The following is a 27,239-nucleotide window of genomic DNA, read 5'->3' as shown; positions in this document are numbered from 1 at the left end:
GTGCTGGGCAGAGAAACCTGATCAAAGGAAAAACAAGTCCTAAATGTCTATATTGCAAAATGAAGTCAAAAAGATGCAAAATGTTATTTTAAACCTGGCTTGGCAGATGAGAAGAGTAGCTGAGTCCAAACAGAGCAGAGCAACACCTACTACTTTGTGTTGAAAGCATTGACCTTGATCCATTCCTACCTGAAGGGGTTTGAACTCCTCACTGCCTCAGGAAAGGAGTTCTTATTCGGTCCTTTCACCTCCTCCAGGGAGCAGAGAGGTGTATGCTCCTCAAATGACTCAGCTCTGGGGTGGGATCATGGGTTCTGGAAGCCATCTCCCCTCCAGCCACAGATCTGGCCACTCTACAGTGATTTCCTCCTCCAGCTAGAAGTGATGCCTTCATCCACAATGAAGGCTCTTCCAGCAATAGGAACACAGATTTTGAAGCAAAGATGACTTGTTTGAATGGTTTCCTTTTTTATTCAGGAGCAAAGCCTCCGAGGGATTCAGTCTGAGCTCCATTCCCCACCTCTTGCTTTACTTCCATGAAATAACTTGTATGACAGAGCCACCAGTTCCCCCTGTAGCATGCTGGAGATGGCTCAGCATGGGCTGTTGGATTGATCTGGATGCTTAAGATTGCTTTGCCTTGGATCAAGTCACACTAGAGCCAAACCACCTCTCCCAGTTCCAGATATAGATAAAACTGACCCATTCCCCAAGCCAATCTGTCACAACTAGTGTACCCAAACCACTTATAACTGGCAAAAAAACACATCACAAAGTGTTTTCAAACCATTGCTTTTTAATCCATAAAAGGTGAGAGTCCATGTACAAATTAAAAAAAAACAACAACAACAAAAACAAAAACCCCACTGGCGTTAAGAAAAACATCCAACTTGCACAAAATGCAACCCCTTCCAGCAACGCCAACAGAAGGGTTGGGTGATGCGGGAGGAACCACGATGCCCACGCTTCTTTTAAATAAATACATCTCTAGCTCCAAGACATTTAAGTGTTCAGGATGCGTTAAGGGCAAGGCAGCCATTTCCTGTATATCTCACCACTCCCGCGCCGAGCAGCTGGCAAGATTATGCAGAAAATCTGACTGCAGCAGATGGCCTCGTGGTGGCAGCCAGACCCATAATCCTGTCTGACGAGGTCTAGGTTTCGCATCGCACAAAACGGAGAGGATTCTCAAGAAGGAAGGCAGAGCTGGAAGCGCTCCCTCCAGTTCTCCTTAAATAAAATTAGAGCTGAAAGCTTGGCACGTGGGCACGGGGCCACAGAGGGGAAATAGAGGTCAAATCCTGGGGGATGCTATTGCAGCAACGTGTCTCTGCCAACCCGCTCTTGGTTTCATGAATCTCCCACTACGAATTTATCACAACTTAAAAAGTACAAAAATACAATTGCATCTCTGAAGGGTATTTTATACCTACCAAGATCATCCAAGCACTCAGGACCAGACAGCTCTTTAGCTTTCAGAAAACTAATGCATGAGGCAGAAATGAGATTGAGAAAATTTTGCCAATATATCTATGCGTATTCCGAGTCTCCCTGCATTTCCAGTACAATTACCAAGATGCATGTATCCATCAGGCCAGCTCTGGTACGAATGCTGACAGCACAGTGTTAGGGTATTAGCAACGTGTGCAAGATCCAATACTAGCACAAATTTAGTAGTTTAATAATCTGGAGGAGCTATCTTCCTGGAATTTTAATCTCATACCAAGTAAGAAACAAGGCTCTTAGCTATTAATCTACTCACATATTTAGGGCAATCCACCTCTACTGATTAAAAAAACGAGACAACAAATGCACGTTAAGTCTTTCCCTTTTCTTCCCAAGAAGCAGGTTGTACAGCCAGGCTGTGTTTGCTGGGCAAGCCTGAGTTCCCATTAAAAAAAAAAAAAAAAAAAACCTGCACAAGTGCCCCAGTTCAGCACAGCACTAACTCATGCTCTTATTTCTATCTTAGCTGGCCTAGATGCGACCAACTCTATGCTATTTGCAAAACTCAAGGGAATGTGTAGCCCAAACTCTGCCCTTCTGCTGATAATCTGATGGAAGACCTGATACATTGCCAGCTGATGATAAAGACATGGTTAATGCCATCTTAGTTTGCTGGGACACCCCTAAGCTGTATCACAGCAGGGATAGAATCATGAAATTGTTTGAGTTGGAAGGGACTTTTAAAGGTCATCTAGTCCAGCTCCCCTGCAAAGAATAGGGATATCTACAGCTCAACCATGTTGCTCAGAGCCCTGTCCAGCCTGACCCATACATGCAGCTCAGTGCTGCCTAACAAGAGGCAGGTCTGAGCTGGACCCCAAAACATACACAGTGCACATCACTGGTGCCTGAGCAAAACCCTTTCCCAAAAATAGAGGAGTCAAACATCATCTCCACTTGCCCTGAAGGGTTCTGTTAACATGAAGCTTGCAAAACAAAACCCTTTCCATCTTCTGGATGCTTCTGAACAACTTGGCTCCACCAGTAGTAAGTGGTACGGCGGCAGTGCTGCCTTCTACCTTGCAGAGAAAGCCTGAGAAACGCTAGAAAAGGTTATAGCTTTTGCTTTAATGGCTGGGTGTGGTTTGGCTGCTCCTTGTGCTGAGCAGAAGACACAAACCAGTCTCTGCTTTATCCTGAAGCACAGTTTCCCCCGTCCCCTTAAGAGCAAAAAAAAACAATAAATCAGTGTTTCCCCATAGAGTTTAACACAGGAGAAGGAGGAGTCTGGCGATCAGCAGCAACAGTGGCTGTGCATTCCTCACCTCTTTGGAGAGGATTTGATCAGCAGTGCATCCCCAAGGAGGAGGGTCCCAGCATCCTCTGGACCAGGGATGCTCCAATGCGGCCACGACACCAGCACAGCCCATAGAGGCAATCAGAGCTCCTGAGGATTAATAGGCAACCAGCCCCAGAGCTCACAGGACACAACCTAGCCTCAGTACATGGCCTCGTTGTCTCCCACGGCAGTGAAGGGGATGCTGTAAGTGCTGTTCTTGCTCCGCTTGCTCTTCTTGTTCCAGACAAGCAGTGTGCTGGCGCTTTTGCTATTCATCAGGCTCTTCCGGCTGTTCTCCTTGTTGCTTTTCAGCAGACCACTGCTAGAGGACATTGCTGCTGCTTTCTTCTCCACCTATTTGGGGAGCAGAGATGAGTAAAGGCAAGGCAGCACTGAACTGGGGCTGTAAACACAATGCTTGGGTCTCAGCCCTGCCCCAGGGCACTGGGAAACCTCTGTGTGCTGCAGAGCAGCTTGCTTTTCTTGAGGTTAAGAGCAAAATGGAGATTTCCACCTTTGCAAGCTGCTACCTGCTTTGTATTTGCCAAGCTGGTTGCAAACTAACGTGCTGCACACTGGAGACAGAGCTAAGCCTTAAGCAGATAATAGCCCACCTCACCCCCCAAAACTTCAGCTTCCCATCTGAGGCTCAGAATGTGACTTACAGCTTTTGGCCCCTCTGAGCCCTGCAGGGTTATCACTCCAATCTCCACACCCTCCTCCCCAGTGCTCTTCAGCAGCTGGACCACTTCAGCATGCTTGGACCACCTGCAATCCTTGCCATTCACCAAGATGATGTAGTCACCCTCCTTCAATCCAGCTTCCTGCAGGGGAAAAAGAGGAGAATCACCCATTTTTGCTCAAAGATAATGCAGCATGAGGCCTGATTGCTTTCCTCCCCATCCAGCAGGTCACAATCTTGCAGAAATGCAGGGCGTGGGGAGGGCAGGGTATGGCCTGCAGCATGAAATACTCAAAGCCATCATACTAATGATTTTTACAGCTGTTTTGAGCTCACAAACGTGGTGGTGGCCACACTCAGTATCCAGCATGCAATGAACTCCCAAGCATATCCAGCTTCAACTTAGGTTAAATGTTATAGGTCTACAAAATAAAAAATTGGTGCCTGCAAGCTTTAACCCTTAGGAAAACAGAGCAAACTTAGCAAGGTCCTATGCACTCCTTCCATGTGTCAGGAATCAACAAAGCACTTGAAGTGCTTAAAGCAAAGCATGTGCCAGGCTGTAGCTGTGGGGACATTACAGTCAGGAGTAACCCAGAGTAAGGACATGCTTGCCTAGACACAATGGAGGTTTAGTAACTTATCCACATGGGAACACCCACATTTTGGTGTCTATCTGGAGTGAAATCCCACCCCAGATCAGTGCAACGAGTATTGGTAGTGCAGGGTACACACTGCAGTTTAGATCTGCTTTAAAAAGCTTTCCATCACTCTCAAAGGGATGCAATCCTGCTGCTAAGGAGCCTGTTATTAAGGAGATTCTAGGATCTGGGTGGCACAGAGGATGCAGCACAGTGATGAGGGATGGGGGGGGTCCACCCAAGCATCCCACCAGGATGCTTCAAGAAAGGTTCTGCCAGAAAACAGCCTGATCCACTGCAAAGCTCACACGGTGAGTCTGCACAGCACTCATTTGTGTTTAACATCATGTTCCATCCCATGTCACATCCCTCAGTGGGGGGATTTCCCCACCTCAAGCACCCCCCATGAGGATAGCAGAGCTTGGAGTACTCACAGCAGCACAACCTCCCGGGATGACACCAGCGATGAGGACAGGGGAATCTCCTCGCAGTGTGAACCCAAAGCCATTCTCTCCTCTCATCAGATGGACTCTCCGCATTGGGTACCACTTGTTTTTGGCCGAGAAAACTGAGAGGGGCCCCTTGGGTAAAGCAGAAACGACAAAAGCACCTTTCAGTGCAAGAGCAACTCAATGGGAACATACAACCTTTGATGGAAAAGAGGCAGAACAAGATAGCTGTCCTTTGCACTTCTTTGATAATGCAGTTATGAGCCTGCCCAGTGCTTTACCATGCCTGCATGTCCAAAAACCCAGGACATTTATAGCCAGTAAAGCTAGAGGAGCTAAAGGCACTTGTAAGATGGCTTTGTGAGCAGCAGTCCAGAATAGTGCATGTTGGAAAGGACCTCAGTCCTTCTTTCCTATTCTCTTAGAAGCAGCCTAGGTCACGGTTCTATGACATCGTCCCTGCAAGGCAGGAGAAAGTCTCATCAAGATCGGGGAGTTGGCATCATTTCAGACACTGAAATCCTTGAAGAAATGAAACAGAAAGCTTCGATGCAGAGCTGGCTCCTTAACTCCCTGCTTCTGGAACTAAAGGGAGGGATGAGACAGAAGATGTCTTCACCTCAGCATTGCTCTGGGAAACAGAGCCAGACTGGAGTGGTCAACAGCAGGGCACAAGGCATTGGGATGGGTCACACTTTCAGAGTCAGACCACTCCAAAAATCTTTCCTGTTCTCCCAGAAGCAGGATATACCTGCCTGCCTTCCACTCAGGTTGCCTGAAAGCAGAAGTGCTGGTTACATCCCAATCAACTCATCCTCTCCTCAAGGTGCTACATAGGCTTCAGATGCCTGGGGGATAGGAATAGTGCAGTCACTGCAGCCTCCAAGGCAGCCCCAAAGCTCAGCTCTTCTCCCCAGGACCCCATTAGCCCACGGATGGCAGAGAGAAAGGACCTGATGGGATCTTCCTACTGGTCCCTAGCTGGTCAACATCATGTATCTAAGATAGAGCAGCGTTACCCCTAGGGATAACACTACCCTCAACTTGCTCTGCTCCCCTAAATAGCCCAAAACCCACCCAAAACACCCATGCCTGCTTCCCCATGCATTGGAGGAGCTTCACAATAAAATTCAGGGTGGATTTTGGAATCTGGCTAAACCCATTTAGGTCTATGGGGATGGACCCATGCTCTACCATCCTTTCTCCTGCCCAGGTCCTTTCTACAAGGAATTGACTCGTCCTTCTCAGAGAGCAGCTGTGCCAGGAAGAAGGAAAGCAGGAAAACAGCATGCAGGGGAGCAGGTGACATCTGCTCCCATGGGGCCACCCCATCTCAGAGCTATACGTACCAGCCTGTGGAAGAGATCTGTCACCTTCACCTGAGAGAAGCTGGGTGATTTGATCTCCGGCTTCTGGTGCGTTTTGGCTAACGGAAGGGGGAGAAAAGCACATTCAGCAAGTCAGGAAGGAGCCAAAGTGGCAGCTGCCGCCTCTCCATCCTGCTCCCCACATAACAGAAGTGCAACCCATAAAAACCCACAGCACACTGAAAACCACTTACGGTGAATATCCGGGGCATCTCCAGTTTCAAAAAAATCCTCCTCGTGGTCAATTTCTGAGTATTTGCTCAGCGAGCGCTTGTGGGCAAAGGAGAGGACCTCCTGGAGGATGTCCATCTTCCGTAGGATCTTGCACAAGCCGTGGATCCTCATGGCTTCCTCGTGCTTCATGATGGCTTTCTTTAGGTGAGCTTTGCCTGCGGAAAGCGGAGAGATGGCAGCCCAAGAGCTCAGCACCGTTCCGAGCCCAGGCTCTGTCGCTCGCTCGGCTGCCCACGGATTAAAGCAGCCTCCGCGGCTGTGTCACCCGACGTGACTCAGGGACGGCCCCGTCACGTTTGCAGCCTGCCAACGGGCTTTAAATGGAGTAGGTCCCAGCCGTCAGCTCAAGCCCCCAATGGAGGGCTGGGAAGGGACCTTGAAGGGTGACCTACTTCACTCCTCCGAGTGAATCCGGAGATGGGCTGGCAGATGTTCCCAAAAAAATTACTGATGATGCTGCCGTCACCCGGAGAGGGAGGCTGGCACCACCGCCCCCAAAGTTCCTCCTATTGCTTAACCTAAATCTCTGCGTATTAACTTCTTTCCATTGCCTCGTGTCCCTAGTGGGTACAGAGGACAATTGAGCCCTGTCCTCCTGGTGACAGCACTTTAGCTTTGGGGAGATCTGCTGCAGATGCCTCTTTTCTAGGCTAAGCACAGCCTTCACCATGCCCTGACGATCCCTTTTGGTGCCCTTTCTCAATCTCCACTTTTCAATTGGCCGTGAAAGTATTTTCAACTTTGCGAGAACAAATTGTGAAGAGAGCAGCCAAAGAAATCCCAATAACCTGCAAATAAATGAATATCCTGTAAACAATCTCTTTGCAAGAGACTGCGACAACGGTACACATATCCAATGTAAGCTAAAGAAGACACAGAAATATATATAGAGAGAGGGATGTATCATAGATACATGTGCACCTGCAGCATTTCCACCTTTAGGACACACGGTGGCAACATAAGCCAGGGAGATGATGGAGCTCACTCTGAGAGAGAGGGACTACGTTTGCTCTGTGCAAGACATCAATCAAGGAAAGATTTTGAGGCTGGATGAAAAACAGAGGAATGGGCTCTCCAAAATAATCTTACTGAATGCATCAATCATATTCTATGCTAGCACCCACAACCAGCCTCACTCCTGGGCAAGAAAGTGCTACACTAAGTAGGTTTTAATGACTTGTCACTAACTCCTGCATTTACACTGATGAACAAATAGATAAGAGCATGGAAGATACAGGTCAGGAATGGAAGTTGTGCAAGCTTTTGGCTCCAGTTTATTGTAACTGGTGGAATAAGACACAATGTTCTAAGACCATGAGACAACAGAAGGAGAAAAAATATCACTCCAGGGAGATGGTTATAATGCTGCAAGTTTCTTCCCTTCCTACAGACCAAAATTAGAGCTGAAGTTGATGTCTGCACATGAATTTTTCACAAGCCAACAATGAATGGAGACTGCTTGGAAAAAGAAGACCAAAAGGCAGCTTGTGGAGGAGGCAAGCAGAAGATGACACCCCAGAAGCAGGGCACTGAGCTTGCTCTCACTCCTGCCTCTTTGCTAAAACATGACTTCAGCTGAATAAGCAACGCTGTGTCTCTTCCCTGAAGCTGAAAATTTGCGTGGGAGGAAGCTCTCCCAAGCCTTTTGATGCAGTAGCAAAAAAAAAAAAAAAAGAAGCCACCCCCAGCCTTCACTGCTTCTCCCTGTCAAGCTGCAAGCTTGAGCCAAGCTCCTTTGCAAAAGCACCAGATCCCCATGGATTTCTCTGAGCTGCATTGCGTGATGTTACCTGTCTCAAGCGCCTGGGGTTTTACTGTTAAACTTGGTGAAATGTGTCAATACAAGTACCATGAGTTGTCCTCAACATCTTAATAGGGAACACCGTAATGCTTCGCTGCCTTCCCAGGAAAGGTTCTTTTCAACAAAAGGTGTTTTTGCATAGAGAAAGTCCTGCAGAAGTTCATCACTAGAAGCTCAGGGGTGTTGATAGTAGACAACCTTTGAGGTCCCTTCCAACCCAAGCCATTTTATAATTCCATGAATACCATTCCCAAGAGGATTCAGGGTTTCACTCCCCAAACCTGGCTGTTTGCCCCTGTGGATGTGCTCACCCAGCTTCCTTCTCTCCTCAGGATCCTGCAGTAGAACACGAAGTGATGGTCCCTCGGGCATGGTGATGTGGAACTGGAGAAAAGCCTTCTCATGCTCTGGCAGCTCAGCATCAGATGCCGCTAACAGAAAAAAAACAGGGATGTAGAAAAAAGTCAGGACATTGTTCCAAGCACTGCAGCAGGCTTGATTTCTATACCATTATTCTCATCCAAAGCTGTTCCCTGTCTCCTTGGCTTATATAGCAATCTCCTCTCCTAGGCACAAGCAAGTAAGAGAGCCCGTGGTCTTGCTGGTCCAAACTGTAGGAGATGCCAAAGCCCTGTCAGCATCCCTGGCATTAGTACTGAGCATCTCCAGGGCTGGCCTGTCCTATTCCCATACCCACAGCAGCATAAGGAGCTTATTGCCAGCCATCTGGAGGAGCAAAGGATTCACTATTCTTGACCAGAGTTCATACTTGGAGATATAGAGAGTGGGAACATGAGATCTCTGCAGGGTGCTGGTGCAAAACAAACCCCCTGACTCAGGAATCTCCTGCAGATTTGTGCTCCCTCCACTGTCTCATGTTATTTGGACAGGCAAAGAGCTTCAGAAGAGTTTGCCCCATCCCTTGTAACCTCATGCAAACCTGGTTCCATCACATCCTTCTGCCATTTCTGTCCTCATCCCCATGGCATCCCACCCTCTTCCATCTCCACCCCAGCAGCTGTCCTTGCTCAATCCTGTTTCTGCACAAGCCCAGCAGCTCGGTGATATCAAGCCCTGCAATACTCCCAGCCTCACGGCAGTACTGTGAATGCTGCTTTTGGCCAAAAACATGAAATCTACTTTAGAAGAAGACCTTCAGGAGCCCTCCAGCTCTGTCCTTAGCACGTGGTGGCTCATCACCACAGGTTCCTGCATGCATCAGCTGCCCGCCTCCAAACCCTCAGCCTGACACAAAATCAATTGTATGGGACCATGGTGACAGCACAGATGGAGATTATAGGTCACATCCTGCTTCCACGTTCCAGCTGGTTCCCCATAGCCACGTCAGCTAGCTCTGGTACAGCCACACCGCACGCACACACTCAAGGCAGCCATCCATAAGGCTGGCAAGTAAATTCAAATAGCCCAGGGATTTCTTGGTTTGAGTTTATTGCTGGTTTTTTTTCATTAAGTCCTTTGCTGGTCCAACATATAGTTAAGTGGGTCTGAAGGCTGCTTGGGTGGGAACACGCACCCAGAACCAAGGGGGACAGCAGGTGACAACTGTATAGATCTTTTTTGGCTGGCCACCTTGGAAGGACTTTGCAAACACCATGCAAATCATGAACAGAAATATGTGGACATCTGCACTGTGTACAAATTAGTGAATCCATCAATGTGGTCAGCAGCTCAGAGCATCCCCCAAAAAATCTAGGCATGGGATCCTATGCAAGATTCCTTTCAATTCTTTCTCACAATGCCCCCCCAACAGCAGGCTGCTACACAGAATCAGAGAATTATTTAGGTTGGAAAAGACCTCTAAGATCATCAAGGCATGAAGACAGCACTCAGCTGGGCCGCAGCACTCACCTGGGCAGTCACAGAGAGCAATGGCAGCAAAGTAGTGGGACAAGGCTTTGAAATGCTCTGACTTGACATGGACCATGGTGGTCCATGAGAAGGGAACATAATCCTTCACATGAGCCTGGGTCATTGTCTGGTGCACCAGCAAGTAGACATCTTCCACCTGCGGGTGTCAATGCACAAATAGGTGATGTACAGGTTGGAATCTAACATGTTCATTGGGTGGGAGTGACAGCATGTTGTCATTCCTCTTAGGGACTCTGGGGATCTTTCTGGGGTGCTCTTACCCTGGCTGCCTCCTGAGCAAGCTGCAGCCACGTGAGGAAGTCCTTCTGAGCATGCAGCAAGGTCACCTTCTCAAAAACACACTCCTGGACTTGGGCGACCATCAGCCTCACCAGCATGTTGAGGGAAGCAGTGCTCATGTCCAGGCTGGGAGCATTGGAGAAGTTTTCCTTCAAGTAGTTAAAGGCACCTGTATAAGGAAGAAGATGCTGGGAGCTGCTAGGTTTACAGGTGAGGACAATTTGGAGCATGAAGGTTTTTCCAAGAAAGGTTGTGGAGTTTCCTGTTTGGAGATGCTCAAAAGCTACCTGGATATGGTCCTAGGCAATCTGCTCTAGGTGGTCTTGCTCAGCTTAGAGAGGTTGGACCAGATGGACCAAGAGGTTCCCTCCAACCTCAACCATTTTGGGATTTTGAGAGTGATACAGGAGAAGAGCAGCCACCAAGAACAGCCCAGGATGCTCACCCAGATGGGCTGTGCATTTCAAATATCTTACCATAACAGACAACGCTACTGCAGCAAATAAACTCTAGAGGTGCTACCTTGCTTCTTAACCCATTCTTGTCCCTGCAGCTTTTTTCTCACACCTTTGGATGACAGCAATCCCTTAGAGATTCCTCCAACTCTCTTTGCACAACTGAATTCCCCTCCTTCACATCATCCCTGCCATAAGAGATTATTAACCTTGCTCTGACCACCACCCAGAGGTGAGGAAGGAGACAGAGAAGGAAAACCCACATACCAGCTGCCTTCTGAAAGGCATCAATAGCCTGGTTGAGCCCTGGCAGGGAGGCACGGTCCTGCCGTGCCCCTATCTGGGTGTGCAAGGCTCCGATGTTGAAGAGGACACTGCCTTTCTCAAAGGCCAGTGCCCGCTGGTGGGATGGAACCCCAGTCAGTGAGTCGTACCTGGAAAAGGGAAGAGACAGAAGGGATGAGAATATCAAGGCCATCAACCATCGCTCCCACCTAATCACAGAATTTTGAGTTGGTAGGAACCTTTAAGGTTCAACTAGTCCAAGATGACCAAGAACGGATGTTCAGAACTTTCTGCATTTTGTACAGACTCTCTTCCCACCACCATGCACCCTCAGAGCCTCAATTTCCTCTATATCCTTCAATAGATCCATCAAAGGCAACATCCTCAAGCCAAAAGCATGAATGCAACCCAGCTCTTGACTCTGATGGAGCTCAGAGGAAAGATGAACCCCAAAGAAAACCCAGCACAGCAGAGGAAGCCCAGCCCTGCTTCCCCTCCCCACTCCCCATTAGTAATGATGCATGGATGGGAAAAGCTGCACCAACCAGTGGAAGAAGACACCCAGGCTTTTGCTGGGAGGGAAGAAACGGCTGTCGAGGAAGTAGAGTTGGTTATAATACTCCATGAGGAGCTCCAGTCCAGCCTCATTCCGGCTGGGGGTACGCATTGCCTGCAGGGATGGGAGAGAGGAAAGAGACATGTTGGGAGGAAGAGAGGAGAATGGGAGGGAAAGATGAGATTTACGGAGCTGCACATGCTGGTCAACCCTATGGACTGTAGCCCAGGTGGGAGAAATCCCATCCAAAAGGCTTTGTGGGCAGGATGGCAGGGGATGAGGGGAATGGCACGGAGCTGAGCTCCTCTGGACCTCCCTAACACATGCAGGCAAGGGGCAGGGTTGTATTAATGCTGAAAAAGAAGCTTTATTTCTGTGGCTTCTCTGTTTTTCAGAAGGTTGAAAGGAGGCAAACCCTCATGCAACTGATGGTTTGGCTGGGGAGACACTAAATTGGGGCACCCAGATCAGAGGCAGCAGCCTGGGAGCAAGGGATGAGCCAGGCATGCTGGTGGCAACACTCATCTAAACCAAGCTGGGATTTGACTTTTTTTTTTTTTTTTTAAAAAGAGAAACTCATGCAAAGTCTGATGGAAATAGTGCTAGGGAAGAAATAAGACTTTTCCCTCAAAACAGATAAATCCTTGGGCTTTTGACTCGAGACAGGGAGGAGTGCCAGAGCTCTCCTAGTTTCAGTCACGAGTCTTTTCCCAGCTTGTGGCTTTCCAGGGCACCACTCCCACAGCCCAAAGAACAGGATCAGGACCTTCATAAAGCCTGAGAAAGCCTTTTCTTTCCGCTCTTAAGATCAAAGCTTCATGGCAAGGCAAAACTGAGGTTACTTATGAGAGCTGCTTTGTAGGAGAGAATAAAGTTCACCTTCACCGGATTGCTCTACACTTCCTCTTCTCCAAGCACTACGCTGCGTGTTAGCTGGAGAGAGAGCAGTCATTTAGCCTTGCCAGGGGTGAACTATTCATAAAACAACAATAACGGATGGCATGGTATTTTTATTGCTGTTCATTCTAGGTTATCAGGTCATTAAAGGACTCCATTACGGAGACAGAAAACAATTACCAAAAGGTCTGTAATATTTTTGTAATTTCTGAACTGAAGCCAGGGATGCAGCACCCTGAGACACGAGGACAAGGGTGCAGTTTGCAGTGAGCACTGAGGTACCCAGAGCAAAATACAGCACCTCCAAAGGGTATTTCTTGACAAATCAAAGTAAGGCTTTGCATCTCAATGGACACCGACCTGCCTCAGCTCCATGAACTCCTTGATTTCTTTTTCAAACATGACACCCTCCTCTCCATAGTGCTCACTGATGAAATCCTGGATGGGGAAAGAAAACAAAAACCTGAATAAACATTAGAAATAAGTATTCAAGATTTAAAGGGTGTCTTGTCAGCTCCCCTTGCAAGAAAACTTACAGTATGGAAAGCAATCTCCCCACTCAGCTCTTCCTCTCCACTACAACAGAAAATACATTCCTTTCCCCATTGCTTCAGACCCCCATCTCCCTTTTCCCCCCCGTTTTCTCCACCTAAATATATTTGTTATAATTGTTCCAAAACTGAACTGATGTAGCATCTTCACCACAGCTCCCAATCATAAGCAAGTGAAGAAACATCCCTACAGTGCAAGTCTGCACTCCTCCATCCATCTTCATTTCATCTCAAGTACAAACTCACCTTTAGTGGCACCAGCAAATCCAGCTCCTTCGTCTCTTTCAGGCCCAAAGGAATCATGGGGACACTGATGGACTCACTGGAAGAAGACAACAAACTCTTTGATAGATGTTTTTTTGAAGAGTAAAACTAGAAGAGAACTCAATTTTGCCCAGCAGAGGGATGTGCTTTGCACTGAGATACGCACAGAAAACATGCTGATAACCTCAAATCTGCCATATTACTTAAATTTCTGCTTTTATCTCTGACAGATACAACAGCAACCACATCAGGCTGCAATGATGAAGCTGCTTTAATTAACAGCTCTTGAGAAATGGGAGTGATGTGTGCACAGGTCATGGATTCACTAGCTCCTACGTGCTAATCTGGGCTTTGTCGCTGATAAGGACTTGCTGATAAGGACCAGCTCAGGAGTGCAGCTCCACCTGATATTGAAATTTGCTGCCTCTATTAAAAGCAGTTGGCTATTAATAGCACTTATCGCACTGCCAGGTCAATACAGTAAAATGCTGAAGATTAGGATGACATTGGTAACACCCAGCTGGGAGTGGTTTGTTTTCCAACAGTAAAGCAGAGCATTTGCACAGAACTGAGGGAGGATCATCTTTTGTGGGATTTTATTGCTACTTTGATATTTTTTTTTGCAGCCAAGAAGTGATGGTCTCCAAAGGCCTTGAGCATGCATAAAATTACCATCTTCTTGCTCAGCAAAAACTTTCAAATTGGTCCCATCCTCTGCTTCCTGTACACAGACATCAGGTGAGAATCCTTGATGGGTTCCCAACTTGCACTGGGTTCCCCAAAATGCAAGAAGGGAGGCAGGTCAGGCAGGATCAGGCCCTTAACAGACCAGATTTGCACAACAGCCATGTCTCATTATCTTCAGAAACTGCACATTAGCAGAAACATGGATTAGCACATCACAGGCCAAGGAGGGTTAAACTGGGGAGCAGGGGTTGCGCCCACACTTTGGTCTATTCATACTGAATAAACAGCTTCAAGAGCTATAATTAGAGCAGAAAAGCCATTATTGCTCATTCTCTAACAAGATTTCTATTTGAATCCAATGCCCAGAGCAAACAAAGGGGCTGTTGTCTGGCTTGGGCAAGGTTTGGGGGTTGCTGCTGCTGTTGTTTCCTTTTTGAACCAAAACAAACAAACACTTGGGCAGAGCTCAGGGAGGATGCTTGCAATCCTGGGAGTCCAAACTGCAATTTTCCATCACTAGCCCACTGCTGGGGAAGAGAGAAAACATCCAGGGTCATGCAGGGATCAAAGGCCACAGGTAAGATCTCCTTAAGCCTCCTCTTCTCCCTGCAACCCTAATGCATCATTCACACATCCAGATTGTCCTTGCTCTGCATTTAGCAGAAGTGCAGCAAACAGGATGGAGTCAGTGATGCTGTCTGCAGCTCTTTCTGTTCCCAGAAGCAGAACAATCCTCCCAAAGGAGGACCAGACAATGAGAAAAGCACACGGATGTATGGACACCATCCAGCTGTTTTGAACAGGGGAGGAACATCCATAGCTTCACATTGCTGCAGCATCCTTGGCCTTTTCTGCTTTCATGATTTCTGCTTTCCTCACCTCCTTGAAATGGCTCCAATGAATCAAGCATGAGGTGACTGAGTGAGCATTTCAAAGCAACAGAAACTCTCAATTAGCAAAAGGTCTAACCTCAGAAAGAGGGGAAAAAACCTAATACCCTTGTTGGGAAAAGAAACCACCCCAAGATCAACTAGAACAAGAAACTGGGTACAGTTTTAACTACTTCTGTTAAATATCCCACTGGAAATCATCACGCTCTGGAAGGATGCTCAGGATGAGGAGACCAGGTAAAGGAAGATTGATGGTTGTTTCTGCTCTACTCGTCCTGCTTTGGGATATTAGAATCTAAAGGACACAACCACCCACACAGAAACGCCTCCTAAAGGATCTGCTAAGAAAGGTGTTGAAATTGGTCACCTTGCAGTCTTGTAGATGAAGCACAGATGGATGCTCTCTGCCTGAAAAACTCTTTCTGGCCAATCTGTCCCATGCCCCAATCTTCTATTCTCCAGTCATCACCCAAGCAAAACCCCCTACCTGTCATTCTGGTAGACATCCATGCAGCTGTTTAGCTCCTCCAGCTCCTCCTTCAGCAGCTGCAGGTTGGAGTTCACGTAACTCAGCTCCAATGCAACCGTCTCCTTGACCTTGTGGTTACTGGTGGCTCTGAAAAACAGCACTACACGGATCAAATCTCCCTGTAAAAGCCTGGCTGAGTCAAAGAACAGCAACTAAGTCACCACCTGGTGTGATACCATTACATCTTCCCTGCGACATACATCCATCCAAACCTTCCTGGCTAATTATTTCCATCCAATTCTTCATAAAGCAGAGAAAAATTTTAGTTCTTTGCATTTTGTTGGGGATGCCGACTCTGTTTCTCCCCCAGAGCAACCCATACGACTTGCACTCTCAAGCAGTATCCCTCATGAGCTCCATCCATGCTCCTACCTCCAGCACATCCTTGGATTTGGTTATAAGCACTCAGGTGTTTGCCCACCCCAAACAAAAGCCGTGCTTCATGCTTAGACCTCCACTTACAGCAGAAAAACTTCTTTGTGTGTGCAAATAACCATTCTGCAAGAGCCAGGTTTGCCATTAGCAGCACCCTCCCCACCCTTCCCCCTCATGCATGTCAAGAGATGTAAACACAGAGGATTGATTTCAGCTGCAGCAAGCTGCCTGCTCTCAGCAAAGCAAACTCCCAGGCTGATTATACCCTCCTTATCTGCTCCAAACTAAAGCAGGGAGAGATAACCCAGTGGCCAGACAAAGCCAATGGTGAGCAATTGTTGGCTGAAAGAGACTCTGGCTGCTCGCCCTAAATCACACCAAGCCCCACTGGGATGCAGTAAAAATGCCACGTGCATGAGCTCTGCTTGCACTTACCCCCAATTTTTGCAGAGCACATTGCTTTTGTTTATTATTGACATCATCCTTCAGGGCCCTTGCTCTGATTTAAGGAGCTATGCTGCTTTTCTTTCAAGACGATGGCTCCTTAGTCTCCTCCTCTGTACCTCCAGGACAGTTTTGTTTGCTACCAGGTTTAGAACAAACAGTTTTAACCCTGGGGCTCTCCATTTTGCACCCTACAAGTGCTTTTTGCAGCACAGCACCTCTCAGAGAGGTGATTTTGGGAGCAAACAGTTGTTTACCAGTAGCAGAAGGAGGAAATCTATGCTGATAAAGGCTTTGGTATTTTCAGGCTTACACATTGATCTCTAGAACAGCACACAAAGTGGAATGATCAGCTGTTTGCTTAGCTAACATTGAACAAAAATTTCCGAGTTATTTAAAGAAAAATAGGTTTATTGGCAACACCTTTATCTCCCCTGCATCCCAGTATTTGAACAAGGAAAGAGTTTTTACTGCTAATTTATTTATCCAGCAAAAAAAAAAAAAAAAGAAAAAAACACAAGAACCCCATAATGCTGAGCAAACACCACATGCATTTTTGCCAATGTGCCATTCATGGCAACTTCTCCAGGAAAGGGGACTGATATGCTGAACTGAACAGCTTAAAACTGCATTGAGATTTATGGTGCTCTTTTTTTTTTTTTCCAACTAAGAACAGAGAGGAACTGCAAACTTCACTCCAGGCTGAGCATAGCACTGTTTCTCTGTTTCTTCTTTGCATTTTGCATAGGTTTGTTAGGTCAGTCCAAGTTGAGTCTAAAGAGGTTGCTGCTCAAAACCTATTATGATCTTCCCCTCTCAGGCTTTAATGTAAGGCACAATCTTCATTTTCTCCCCCTCCATGTTTACAAACTCCGAAAGCCCCCTCCCACCTCCAAATCACGCATCAGCTGCAAACTAGATTGGAGGGAAAGTGGGAGGAAGGAAACATCACTGCTACCAAAGCACATCCAAACCGCTGATCCAGGCAAAAAAAAGGGCCCCAACAGTGCATTTTGCCTCTGCCCTGCAGGAAAACAATCCCTCCCTTCCCTGGACAAGTAATTAATATGGCTTTTGCATCATATTTTTGCTCACTCCCTGGTGAGGGAGGAGGCAGAACAGCTCTGATGCAGGCACTTCACACCAAAACCACAGCTGGGCACATTTTCTGCTGAGGCTGCGCAATTCCAGGGAATTTCTTTTTTTCTTAATAACAGAAGGTGAGGCACGTGGAGTGGCACATAGAGATGTCACAGACTTTTTTTAATTAGATCAGTTATGGTCTTTCAGGGCCTCATACCTCACTGTCCCCAGGATCCCATCTTTCAGGGGATCCCTGCTGTTCTCAGCCACCTGCCAAACTCCATTTCTTGCTGTGGTAGAACATTGATAGCTCCTTTCTTTCAGCTGCACATATCACTGACATCAAATCACCCCGCTCCAACAGGAAAAAAAATGTTTATTTTATTGGAAAGGGTGGGAGGAACAACACTAAGAATCACAAGATAACCATGAAAAAAGCAGTCTTCATAAAAGAAGACATCTTAACAAGCCTACACACCTGCTCAGATTTATTACAGGAACCTGATACATACACTAAAGCTATAAAGAAGGTCATCTACAGGTTAAGAAGACAGTAGATGTTTTATTTTTCTAAAAACATCACGCTATTGCATCATGACTTCATCACGACCCCTCTTCAGGAATGGCAATAATGTGCTGAACCAGGTGTGACCTGAATGCCATGCAGAGGCAGCAGTTTTTGCACCATCCCATAAAGGCATCCTCGCAGCAGGATGGAGAGCTGCTGGGCTGTGTCTGTATGCAAAGGAATGCTTTTCCAACAGATTTTCCTTGGGTGGAATTACTGGGACAGCTTTTTTTCTCCTCTTTTAAATAAAGCTGGATTTGACCCACTTACTGGGGGTATCATGCAAGATGTCTGCACTCAGAGCTCAATCCCAGTTCAACATTTGTTCCCATAATTGCATCCATTCCCAGCCTGCTTTCTAACAGGCTTGCAGGACATTAAAACAATCACTTTTCATTAACCCACATTGCATCAACATTGCACTGAACATGGGGCAGGCATTTCCAGGATGAGAGCTGCAAAGCTCAAGCAAGGTACAGCCATGGGAGCCCTAAGCAAGCATTACTAGGGCAAAAAGCAGCTGTTTAGTGACTGATATACACTTGCAGACAAGCTCATAGTGGTTTAAACGAAAAGCCTTGTGCAAGCAGGAGATGAAACTGCCTCTTAGGGGATGGGAAAAGGTTGAAAAACATGAAGAAAAAGCAGCTGATAATCCAAAACCATTCCTTTTCTGCAAGCAGCCTGCAGGTGCTTCCTGGACAGTTTTATACCCCCTTCTCTATATAATGAAATTTCATTTCCACCCCCCTGCCAAATCCCTGGACTAGATGGATGCTTCAGGGGCCAGGACTCACCTGAAAAGGTTTTCAGCCCCAGCACGCATCCTCATCTCCTTGTTGATCTGCTGGTTGATCCGTGCCCGCCGGTGCTGCAGCTTGCTGCGTTGGGTCTGGGCAAATGGATCACAGCCCTGCTGAGAGAAAGAGTGAGGATCTCACCATGGCATCGTGGCAGCTGGCTGCTCCATCCCCTGCTGCTCTCATGCATGGTCTTGCATCACCCCATTACTGCTACATACACAGAGACTTGCTCAGGGCTGATGCTCTCCAACAGCCATTATTAGAGGATAAAAATCACATCAGTGATGCCGGCGGCTGCAGGCTTGCAAAATATTTGCTTGATCTGCAGCAGGGAAAGTTCAGATTTGGTGCGTGCTGCTAAGCCTGGGAATGGACTAGCATTGCAGGAGACAGCAGAGCCACTTGAAAAATGTTATTAGCTAACACCTGTTGCGTACGTTAAATTTGTTTTCTAAGCTATTCAGAAAAGGCTTCTTAAGTACTGCAGTGAAGGGATACAGGAATTAAGCATCTCCTTACTAAGGACTTGCCATCTGGACACAATATAAGTGAAAAGAGCTGTCCTGGGGGGTGCAGACAAGCTCACATAGCATCACATCTGTTCCTGAGCTCAAGGGCTACATCTGTAAGTGCTACCATCTCCTGTTGACTACAGGGGATCAAGAGGAAGCAAGTCAAAAGTTCACGGGATGGAGATGCAAGTTGCACAAAGCAATAAATTCATTCCATCCCTGTCTCCTACATGAGCTTCTGCTCAGACTTCCTGCAGATGGGGAACACATTTAATTGCTGGCTTCAGGAAGCAGCAGATGGCAACATCCCTGCATCCCACAGGGACAGAGGTTACTACACGATGCTCCAGGCAGAAGGGAGGCCACAAAGAGCATCTCTGAATCCACAACCACAAAAGCTCTGTCCAAGCAGAGATGATTTTTGTTGTGCAAGAAAGATACCTGGGTAAATTTCTCTGGGAAATTTAAGAGGGGGGGATTTTGTCACTCAAGAGGGTCGACTGAGCTCCAACAGTGCCTGCTTTCACCCTACCCAAAACACTTTTTCTGATCATTTTTTCCCCTCTTGGTGGGCCTCCTCAGATCTCAGCCCATCCTTCAGGGTGGGCTGCAGCAGTCTTTAATCCAAAAAGCATGGACAGTGCTTGGTCACATCCCTAGGGACCCCTCTAGCTCCCAGTGTTACTATGGGAGGATGTCTTTCCAAGTTCTTTGTTCAAGTTATTTTTCTGGGGTGCCAAAAAAGGGAGGAAAAGAAAGGAAAAAGTGTCAAACCAGTTTTGAATCAGAAGTAGGGAATGAAAAAGCTTGTATTTTAATGGATTTCAGCTTTCTGGGAATTCATGTCTCCATATGTGACGTCCAATAACAAGTGCTCAGTATGAAAAAGTTCTGGGATTAACACTGACTTTTTCATTAAGTAATATGATTTCAGCTCCTAATTGGTACACGGGACACTGAAGAATCAGAGTCACTCCATCTGGACTCTAAGTCTGCAGGATTAGTGCTTTACAGTAATCCACAAATTCATTAAAATTATTAAAGGACCAAGCTGAAAGCACGGAGCTGTGATTATTCTGCAACGGCAATTATGTAGGATGTTAAGGAAAACACCCCCACAACAGCTGGGCAAATCCCAAGTCAAGACACTCAAGAACAAAGACACAAAAGGGTGCTCTGAAAATGCGACCTCTGGATTCACCACGGGCAAACCCAACCATCCTGCACGTATCATTGCTTCCTAGGAAGCAAAAATCCAGAAACTGGAGGAAGGAAAAAGATGAGGAATCTCTCACCCCCCCAAAAAAAGAAAAGAAAGGCCATAAAACCCCATTCAAAACATGAACAGATGCAGTAGCAGCTCCCCACACAAGCAGCATCCAGAAATGCTGTAGTTAACACACCGCTGTGACAAAGCAACAGAGCTAAGCATCCTCTTCCTGCACAAGAAGAGCATTGATCACCTTTTAGATGCTTCCACCTCCTGGAAAAGTTTGGTTAGTTTTTAAGACATTCTGGGGGAGAGAAGAACAAAGACTAGCTGGATGACATGAACAGGAAGCCAGAAAACTGCAGCTGAGAAAGGATGGAAGAGGTAACCAAGGCACAAAATTCAAGACATTACCACATCAAAGCTGATGAACGAGACCTTCTCCACGCATGCAAACACAGCAGAACTGATAATCATCCATCACCTTGGCTTTGCAGACAGGAACAGAGGAGGTATCTTTCAGGAACTCTTGCAAGCTCTGACAACACCCAAGATGTCTTGGCATTTGGATTTGCCTAGGCTTCACCCCCAAAAGAGACACTAAGCTATGCAGCTGCAAGGCTTTTTCTGCCTGAACACTGCATGTCTCCTCAATAGGATTTAGCAAGATAGTTATCAATTCCCATACAAGCTTCTACACCAACAGCAAAAACCTGCTGGGAAGTCAGATATTGGAGCATCTGATGCAACACAAAAGCCTAGTAAGGATGACAAAGCAGGATCTTGAGACTTCTTGCTTTTAGAGACTTGATGGGGTCTCCCCATGTCTTGTTTTCAGCCTCCAATGACTCTGCCATTGATCTTGATGAACTGTCACTAGCCAGCATGGACCAAAGTCATGGAAAGAGAAACTCAGGAGCAGAGCATGCCCATCCTCTGACAGCCTGCTTTCTAAGGAACCCAGTATTTTAGCCATGCTCTTCAGATTGCAACCAAGAGCTAAAAGCTACAGCACAGAGTTTGTAAAGTAAGCTGTGGTGGATTTTAAGCATGCCTTATGTAAGAGAGCACACAGAGAGAAACCCAAACCCCGCTGTTAGGTTATAAAAAGGGATTTTCCTCACTTAATTCTTCTTTGTACAAGCTCTTGAGATCAACCCTTTCAAGGTCAGAAGAAAGATGTGATATTTCAGTCTCTTGAGTGCACCCAAGGACATTGGTACAAGGGTACAGCTGGGTACCTAGGAAGTGGCCAGATTGAATAGGAGACTTCTCAGGTTTCCTTTGTGAAAGCAAGCATGTAGTTCTTCCAACAGAAGGCTCTGAACTGTGTAGTAGCCAGGAATGGAACACCTTATACGCCTACAGCATGCAGCACATGTCAGGAAAGCCATGAAAATAAATGAGGTGAGGGCCGTTAAATTACAAAGTTGTGTCCAGCTCTGAAGTTCATAGCATCTGACAAAGCAGGATTAGAGACAGCATTATTGTAGCAAGGTCATTTTATGCTCAAAAGACATCTGCCAAATAACATTACCTTCAAGCCTCAACATTCAAAGATGACAGACAGTGCTGAACATAAAGATGAGGCCAAGCCAAAAGACATCCCCCTGGAGGGACACTGAAGTTTGTGTCAACTCAAATCCTATCTTTGTGTTGATATAGACAGTGATATAACAGTGACTTCTCCCCATTTAAGAGCACCCATATGGAGTGTTAAGTAAGGCAATTACATGGTTAGGCTGCCTTGTCTAAGCAAGTCCTTAGGGAATGTTTGCTTAGAGATGATCATCAAGTGCATGTTGCTCTTTGTGTGTCCAATAAACACCAGGACATGAAGTCTGGATGGGTCCTGGATGACAAGGCACACCCAGGGTTTTATTTATGACCTGGGTGCAAAAACAAGGCCACTGCCTTCCAGCTTTCTTCCAGGCAATAATAACAGACAACACTAATCACTTGTGGAAAGAGGTGGAGACCAGGAAGTCCAAAGAACAAAGACACGTACAAAAGGACTAATTTCTGCTCTTCCATTTCTGCTAGAAGAATGGGAGCTTGGAAGTGACTGGTGGAAAGCAAAACTTAAGTACCTGAAGTCATCAAAGAACAGCATGACACCTGTCAGAAAGGAAAGCAATCCTGGGATGTGCTGGTACAGTTATAAGCAAGAAAAATGGAAATCTAGATCCAGGCATCTCTTTCAACTTGGAATATTGTATGACTGTATTCCTCTATGGTCCTGTGGAGCCAGGATTTGGACTCAATGATCCTTACTTGTGATAGTCTATGATTTTATGCTACTTGAGGGATTCTAGCATCTGCAGATCCTGTTGTTGAAGGAGAAGGTACATTCACATCTGAAGGGACTTCACAGTTCAGGAGTATGGTAACAAGTCAGGCATGAATCTATCAAAATGAGAAGTGAAAATGGAGTCTACAGCTGTAAGTTGAGTTATAGCCCCAAGAGGTATTGCAGCAACTGCTCCTGGTTACCTGGAGAGATTGGCTGGATTATGGGAGGTACTCCACAGCCCACAGAATAACAAAGAAAAGCTGAAAATGTTTAATTCATGCCTAAACCATAGACATTCATAGTATTGCAGTGGTGAATTGGTTGGTGCTGACCTGGGTTGTACACCCAGCAACCCAACCACACCTGCCCACAGAGGTTCAAGGAGAAAGTAGCAGGGGAACAAGGCATGAGCCAGTCCTTATCTAGCATTTGGGTATGTAAACATACAGAAACATCTGGTGCCAGGAGTACAATACATAGAGGGTGAGCTGCTGCCTTCAGAGAAGCCATAGACTCACTTTTTTTTTTTTTTTTTCATCCCCTCCAGTGGGGGAAGTCATTTGGTTTCAGGCAAATTGAATTATCTGCCCCCAGATTTGTAGCCCAAATCATGCATTGCACATGGGCTGGAGCACATTCCCACTGCCAGTGTTACACAACATCGAGTCTTTCAGTGGAGAGCAATGCAGTTGACAGGTATATAGCCCAGGACCTTGGATTAACAACAGGATTAGCCCCATCACAGCTTCCAGCTTTAAATTAATCCAGGAGATGCTGGATACCAGAATACACAAAGCATAGCCCAGTTGTATTTAACAGTTATTTATGATGTGCAGCTCACTATATTCCTGCTATTTCAGCTGCCTTCAGCATCTTCATTACCCCACATTGCTGTACATGTTCCTTACAGAACCTAACCTTTGTTTCCCAGGGAATACATAGCTTGCTTTATTTTAAGAGAGGACATTCCATGGTGATTTCAAGCCCCTGTAGTTCTGCTCCTTACACCAGAGCTCAAGGTTGGCTGCTCCAAGTATACATACAAAACATCAGAAGCTCAAACGGAGTCTGGTTCCATAACCCACCCTTATCTCATTGCCTTCTACCCAATCTGTTCCCATAAGAGCCAACCCAGGTGCTACTCCTACATGTATCAAAAACTGTAGAGTGTGAATAAACACATTTTTCAGGGTGAAAAGACAAGCAAGGATGTCAAATGAGACTGACACTTGATAGCCAAGAGAGGCACACTCCAGATAGCCTTCATGAGCAAGCTATCCTCTGGTCTAAAATGCAAGTTCTGTTGATGGGAGGAAGACTTATGGACAGTGCCAAAGCCATGCTGATGCTGGCCTCTGTTTATTGCTAATCCTAAAGGTCTCTGTCCTCCACAGCTCTCTGGCATTCCCAGGTATTGAGCTCCTACAGCACCCAACACCATCAAGCAAACCACTGACCTGCCCAGCACTGCAAGTTTGCAGTTTTCATGCAAAACAACATGCAAAAGAGCACTAAAGTACAAGGAAAACCCAACTACTTTCACCCAGGAAGTGCTCCCAGAAGTAATGCAAGCAGAGGTGGGTGACCCCACGCAAAGTTCATAGAGACCAAATAGTCTCCAAGTTCATAGAGACCAAAGACAACCCCAACCTTCTACACTACTACACTAGGCATGGATGCAGTCTCACCACACTCCAAATCTTCTCCAGCAATTCATGACCACCGACTCATAAATAAGATAGGTACTTCCTTCCATCCACTCTGTGATGTAATATTGTCTCCTAACAGTCACACACAAAGGATTGTCCCCAAAAGGGATTTTTTTTTTTTTTTTTTTTTACATGCTCAGGTGGTCCAGCAGCCACAAAGCTTGCCCTAGCAATAGGACAGGCTCTCCACACCTACTTCATTGCCAGAATAACTCGTGTAAAAGCCCTGCTATTTCAGTGCAGCCAGAGCTGTCACCCAGCATTATTATTCCCCACTGCAACCCATGAGTCGTAGATTAGGTCAGCACAGGATAAGTAGCCAAGTGACCCTGGTTTAGCCATGGGACAGGGGAAAACAAAACCCAGAGAGCTGTTCCAGGCGCTGAAGAAGGCTTTAAAAGTCTCCTTTTTAGAAAATCATCAATATTTTCTCAATTTCCCCATTTCAGATTGGAGCGTGAGCTGCTACAGCAAGGCAACAGGTCGGTCATGGTGAAAGCTACTGCTCTTTTCATGTCTATTTATATAGAAAAGTCCTTATCACAGAACTAATCTCACAGAGCACTCTGGCTGAAAGCTGTTTTTCCTGTGGGAGACATTACCAGCTAAAACCCTCTAAAACCTTTATTGAGAATATGGTTACATCACACAGCCCTTTAACAAATGGGCTGAGGATTAAGGTTTTAAACTTCCCAAAGGGGGGAAAAAAATAAATAAATAAAAGAAAGGCAAAGGGGAGGGAAATGGGGCATTGGGCTTTTTAATCTTAACTCAGAGCCTTGCATTTTTGGAAAGATGCAGTTGCTACAGTGCTGTGTGTCATGGGAGCCAAGGCATGGAGCCAGCAGGAAACAGATGCATCAAATCCATGGCCCCACAACACTAACCCAGGGAAAAAAAAAAAAAAGAAAAAAAAAGAAAAAAAAAAAGAGCAACACCATAGCATTTGTGATTCCCCTATGAGAGGATGAACACACGAGGCTACACCCACAGTCTGAGTGAAGAAAAAAAAAATGCTGGTTGTATTGAGAGTGCACTTCAAAATTGATAGTACTGATAGGAAATGCCATTAGATTGTTTCTTTGAAAGGGAAAATCACGTTAGGAGAGATGCTGCATATCCTCTGATAGGTTTTACCCCTTTAAAGCTTGGCAGTCTTTAGCTGCGTTATCCTCTCCCAACAGTTTAAAACAGAATAAACTGAAAGAAGGAAAACTCACAACAGGTAAATGTGAAAAAAAAGGGCCCAACTAATCTCCCTTTGCAAATTGGCACCTGCTATCAAGAAACAGCCCTGAGTGAACTCAGCCTGGTTTAAGGTTGCAGCCTTCAGAGCTGCAGTGGATTGAGTGATTCAGGGTCTCAGATTAATCCACAGATTGCAATTTCAATCCATACTCCTTTTTTTTTTCTTACTTATTTTTTGGCTAAAGGGCTGCAGAAAGGCAGCAACACCCTGCAAAAAAAAGAAAAAAAAGTTTTCTGGAAAACTATTTTTGCAAAAGGGATGGGATAAGAGTGAAGGTTTTTCTAGCTGCTGACAGAATAGGTGCATGAAAAATCCCATTAATACTCATACTGGGGTTGCTATTATGGCTGTTATGCTCTTTAAGGAGCAATGGCAGGAGGGTGCAAGCTTCCCTTGGCACTCAACGTCGGGTTGGTGGCACCCAAGGACAGAACTCATCCTACTGTTACTAATTAATCAAGCGGCACCAGCTGAGTAATTGCTGGAATAAGGGGACGGATCACACTGGGATAAAGGGGCAGGGCTGACAGCACCTCCAGAAGCAGAGTGGGCTTCTAGAGAATAGGGAAAAAAAGAGATGAAACAGGGAAGAACTGAGTTTAGGAGGAGCGTGGCAGGTATTCAGGTGATGATATTGGATTGAGGGTGACTCCATATCCCACCTCAGCCCTAAAGGACACCCAGAGACAGTAGGGGGGAACCCCATATTCCCCCTCCCCACCCTAAACACCACCTTAAGACAACACTGAAAGTTCAGACTGAGCCGCCGCCACCCCTCTCCCCTCCAAAACTTAACCCTACGTAACGCTATTATAAAAGGAGGATTAGGAAAGAGGTGTTAAACCCCATCCCACCCCACGTCTCACCTTTCGGGCACTGCTGCTTTTCAGGGCTCGCAAAAGGGCGAAGCCCCCAACCCCTTCTCCTCCTTCAACCGTGCTCTGCTCGTCCTCTGCAGGAGGCATCATTTCCGAGGGGGGGGAGGGGGGTGCAGCCACGAATCTCCCACTGGGAGCTTCCCCCCAGGGGCCCTTTTCCCGTTGTACCCCTCACCCCCCCCTCCCCTTTTCTCAGTACTGAGGGCAACGCCGGGCGGCGCGGAGCATAAGCAAGGCAGCGGGGCGGGGCGAACGGAGGAAATAGCCAATAGGAAAAGAGAACGGTGCGGATGGGCAGCGCCGCCGTCCAATGGACGGCGGAGAGGTGAACGGAGGGGAGGGGGGAAGGGGAGCCCGTCGCCCGTAGCAACGGTGGGAATTAGAACGCTGTGACGTCACGCGAAGGGGGCGGGGCCTCGCGGAGTGCTTCGCCCCGCCCCCCCCCCCGTGCGCATCTGGGAGCCCCTGGGCACATCTGGATGGGGGAACAGCTGCATCATCCAGGGCTTTGACATAGACAACCATTGAAATAGACAACAACAACTAAAATTGTTTTTTAAATGGCTAAAATCTATTATTTTTACAGCAAAAATTAAAAATGATTTTAAAAAGAAAGAAAATCAGTTTGTTTTTTTTTTAACGTTTTATGGCAAAAGAACTTAAAAATGAATTTATTTATTTATTTATTTTTAAAATAATTTTCACGAGCAAGTTCTGCCCTGCTTTCACTTCTGTGAGCCATGGGGTTAACAAACATCAGTGTTCTGCTTCTCATAGTATACGAGCTGGGTGAAAAGCAGCAAAATGTCATGGAAAATACCCAGAGGTTGGAAAATGATAATTCCCAGTTGCACCTGGGACCCTTAAATATGC

General features: G+C 46.5%; 1 protein-coding gene across 4 annotated transcripts; it reads right to left on the bottom strand.

Moving 5' to 3' along the window:
* Positions 1-26,575, bottom strand: RHPN1 (rhophilin Rho GTPase binding protein 1). Of its 4 annotated transcripts, none has more exons than XR_016465389.1 (16): positions 26,355-26,575; positions 18,510-18,628; positions 15,201-15,329; positions 13,119-13,194; positions 12,682-12,759; positions 11,414-11,538; positions 10,851-11,017; positions 10,110-10,297; positions 9,829-9,985; positions 8,271-8,390; positions 6,119-6,313; positions 5,907-5,983; positions 4,543-4,689; positions 3,451-3,609; positions 2,772-3,139; positions 1-17 (listed from the first exon to the last, which is right to left on the bottom strand). XR_016465389.1 is itself a non-coding variant. In XM_031591296.2 (15 exons), the coding sequence occupies exons 1-15, from the start codon at positions 26,454-26,456 to the stop codon at positions 2,945-2,947; spliced, it is 2,034 nt and encodes a 677-aa protein (XP_031447156.1). In that variant the 5' UTR covers positions 26,457-26,575; the 3' UTR covers positions 2,692-2,944. The 4 variants fall into 4 exon arrangements, 2 of the variants coding, with proteins under 2 accessions (XP_031447156.1, XP_031447157.1); XR_004166655.2 differs by lacking the exon at positions 1-17 and adding an exon at positions 798-2,666; XM_031591296.2 differs by lacking the exon at positions 1-17 and having other exon boundaries at positions 2,692-3,139.
* Positions 26,576-27,239: the final 664 nt, after the last annotated feature.

The sequence above is a fragment of the Phasianus colchicus genome, chromosome 3, assembly GCF_987193195.1.
Source record: "Phasianus colchicus chromosome 3, bPhaCol1.hap1.1, whole genome shotgun sequence".
NCBI classification, from domain to species: domain Eukaryota; kingdom Metazoa; phylum Chordata; class Aves; order Galliformes; family Phasianidae; genus Phasianus; species Phasianus colchicus.
Note: the sequence above shows the minus strand (reverse complement) of the source record. Positions and strands in the feature narration are given on the sequence as shown.

Coding starts and splice junctions, on each gene's coding strand:
- RHPN1 (XM_031591296.2), bottom strand. CDS start 26,456: ATGATGCCTCCTGCAGAGGACGAGCAGAGCACGGTTGAAGGAGGAGAA. Junction 11,539..12,681: donor AGTTCATGGAGCTGAGGCAG/GTCGGTGTCCAT, acceptor CCATCCCTGCAG/GCAATGCGTACCCCCAGCCG. Junction 3,140..3,450: donor GCTCAGAGGGGCCAAAAGCT/GTAAGTCACATT, acceptor CTCCCCAAATAG/GTGGAGAAGAAAGCAGCAGC.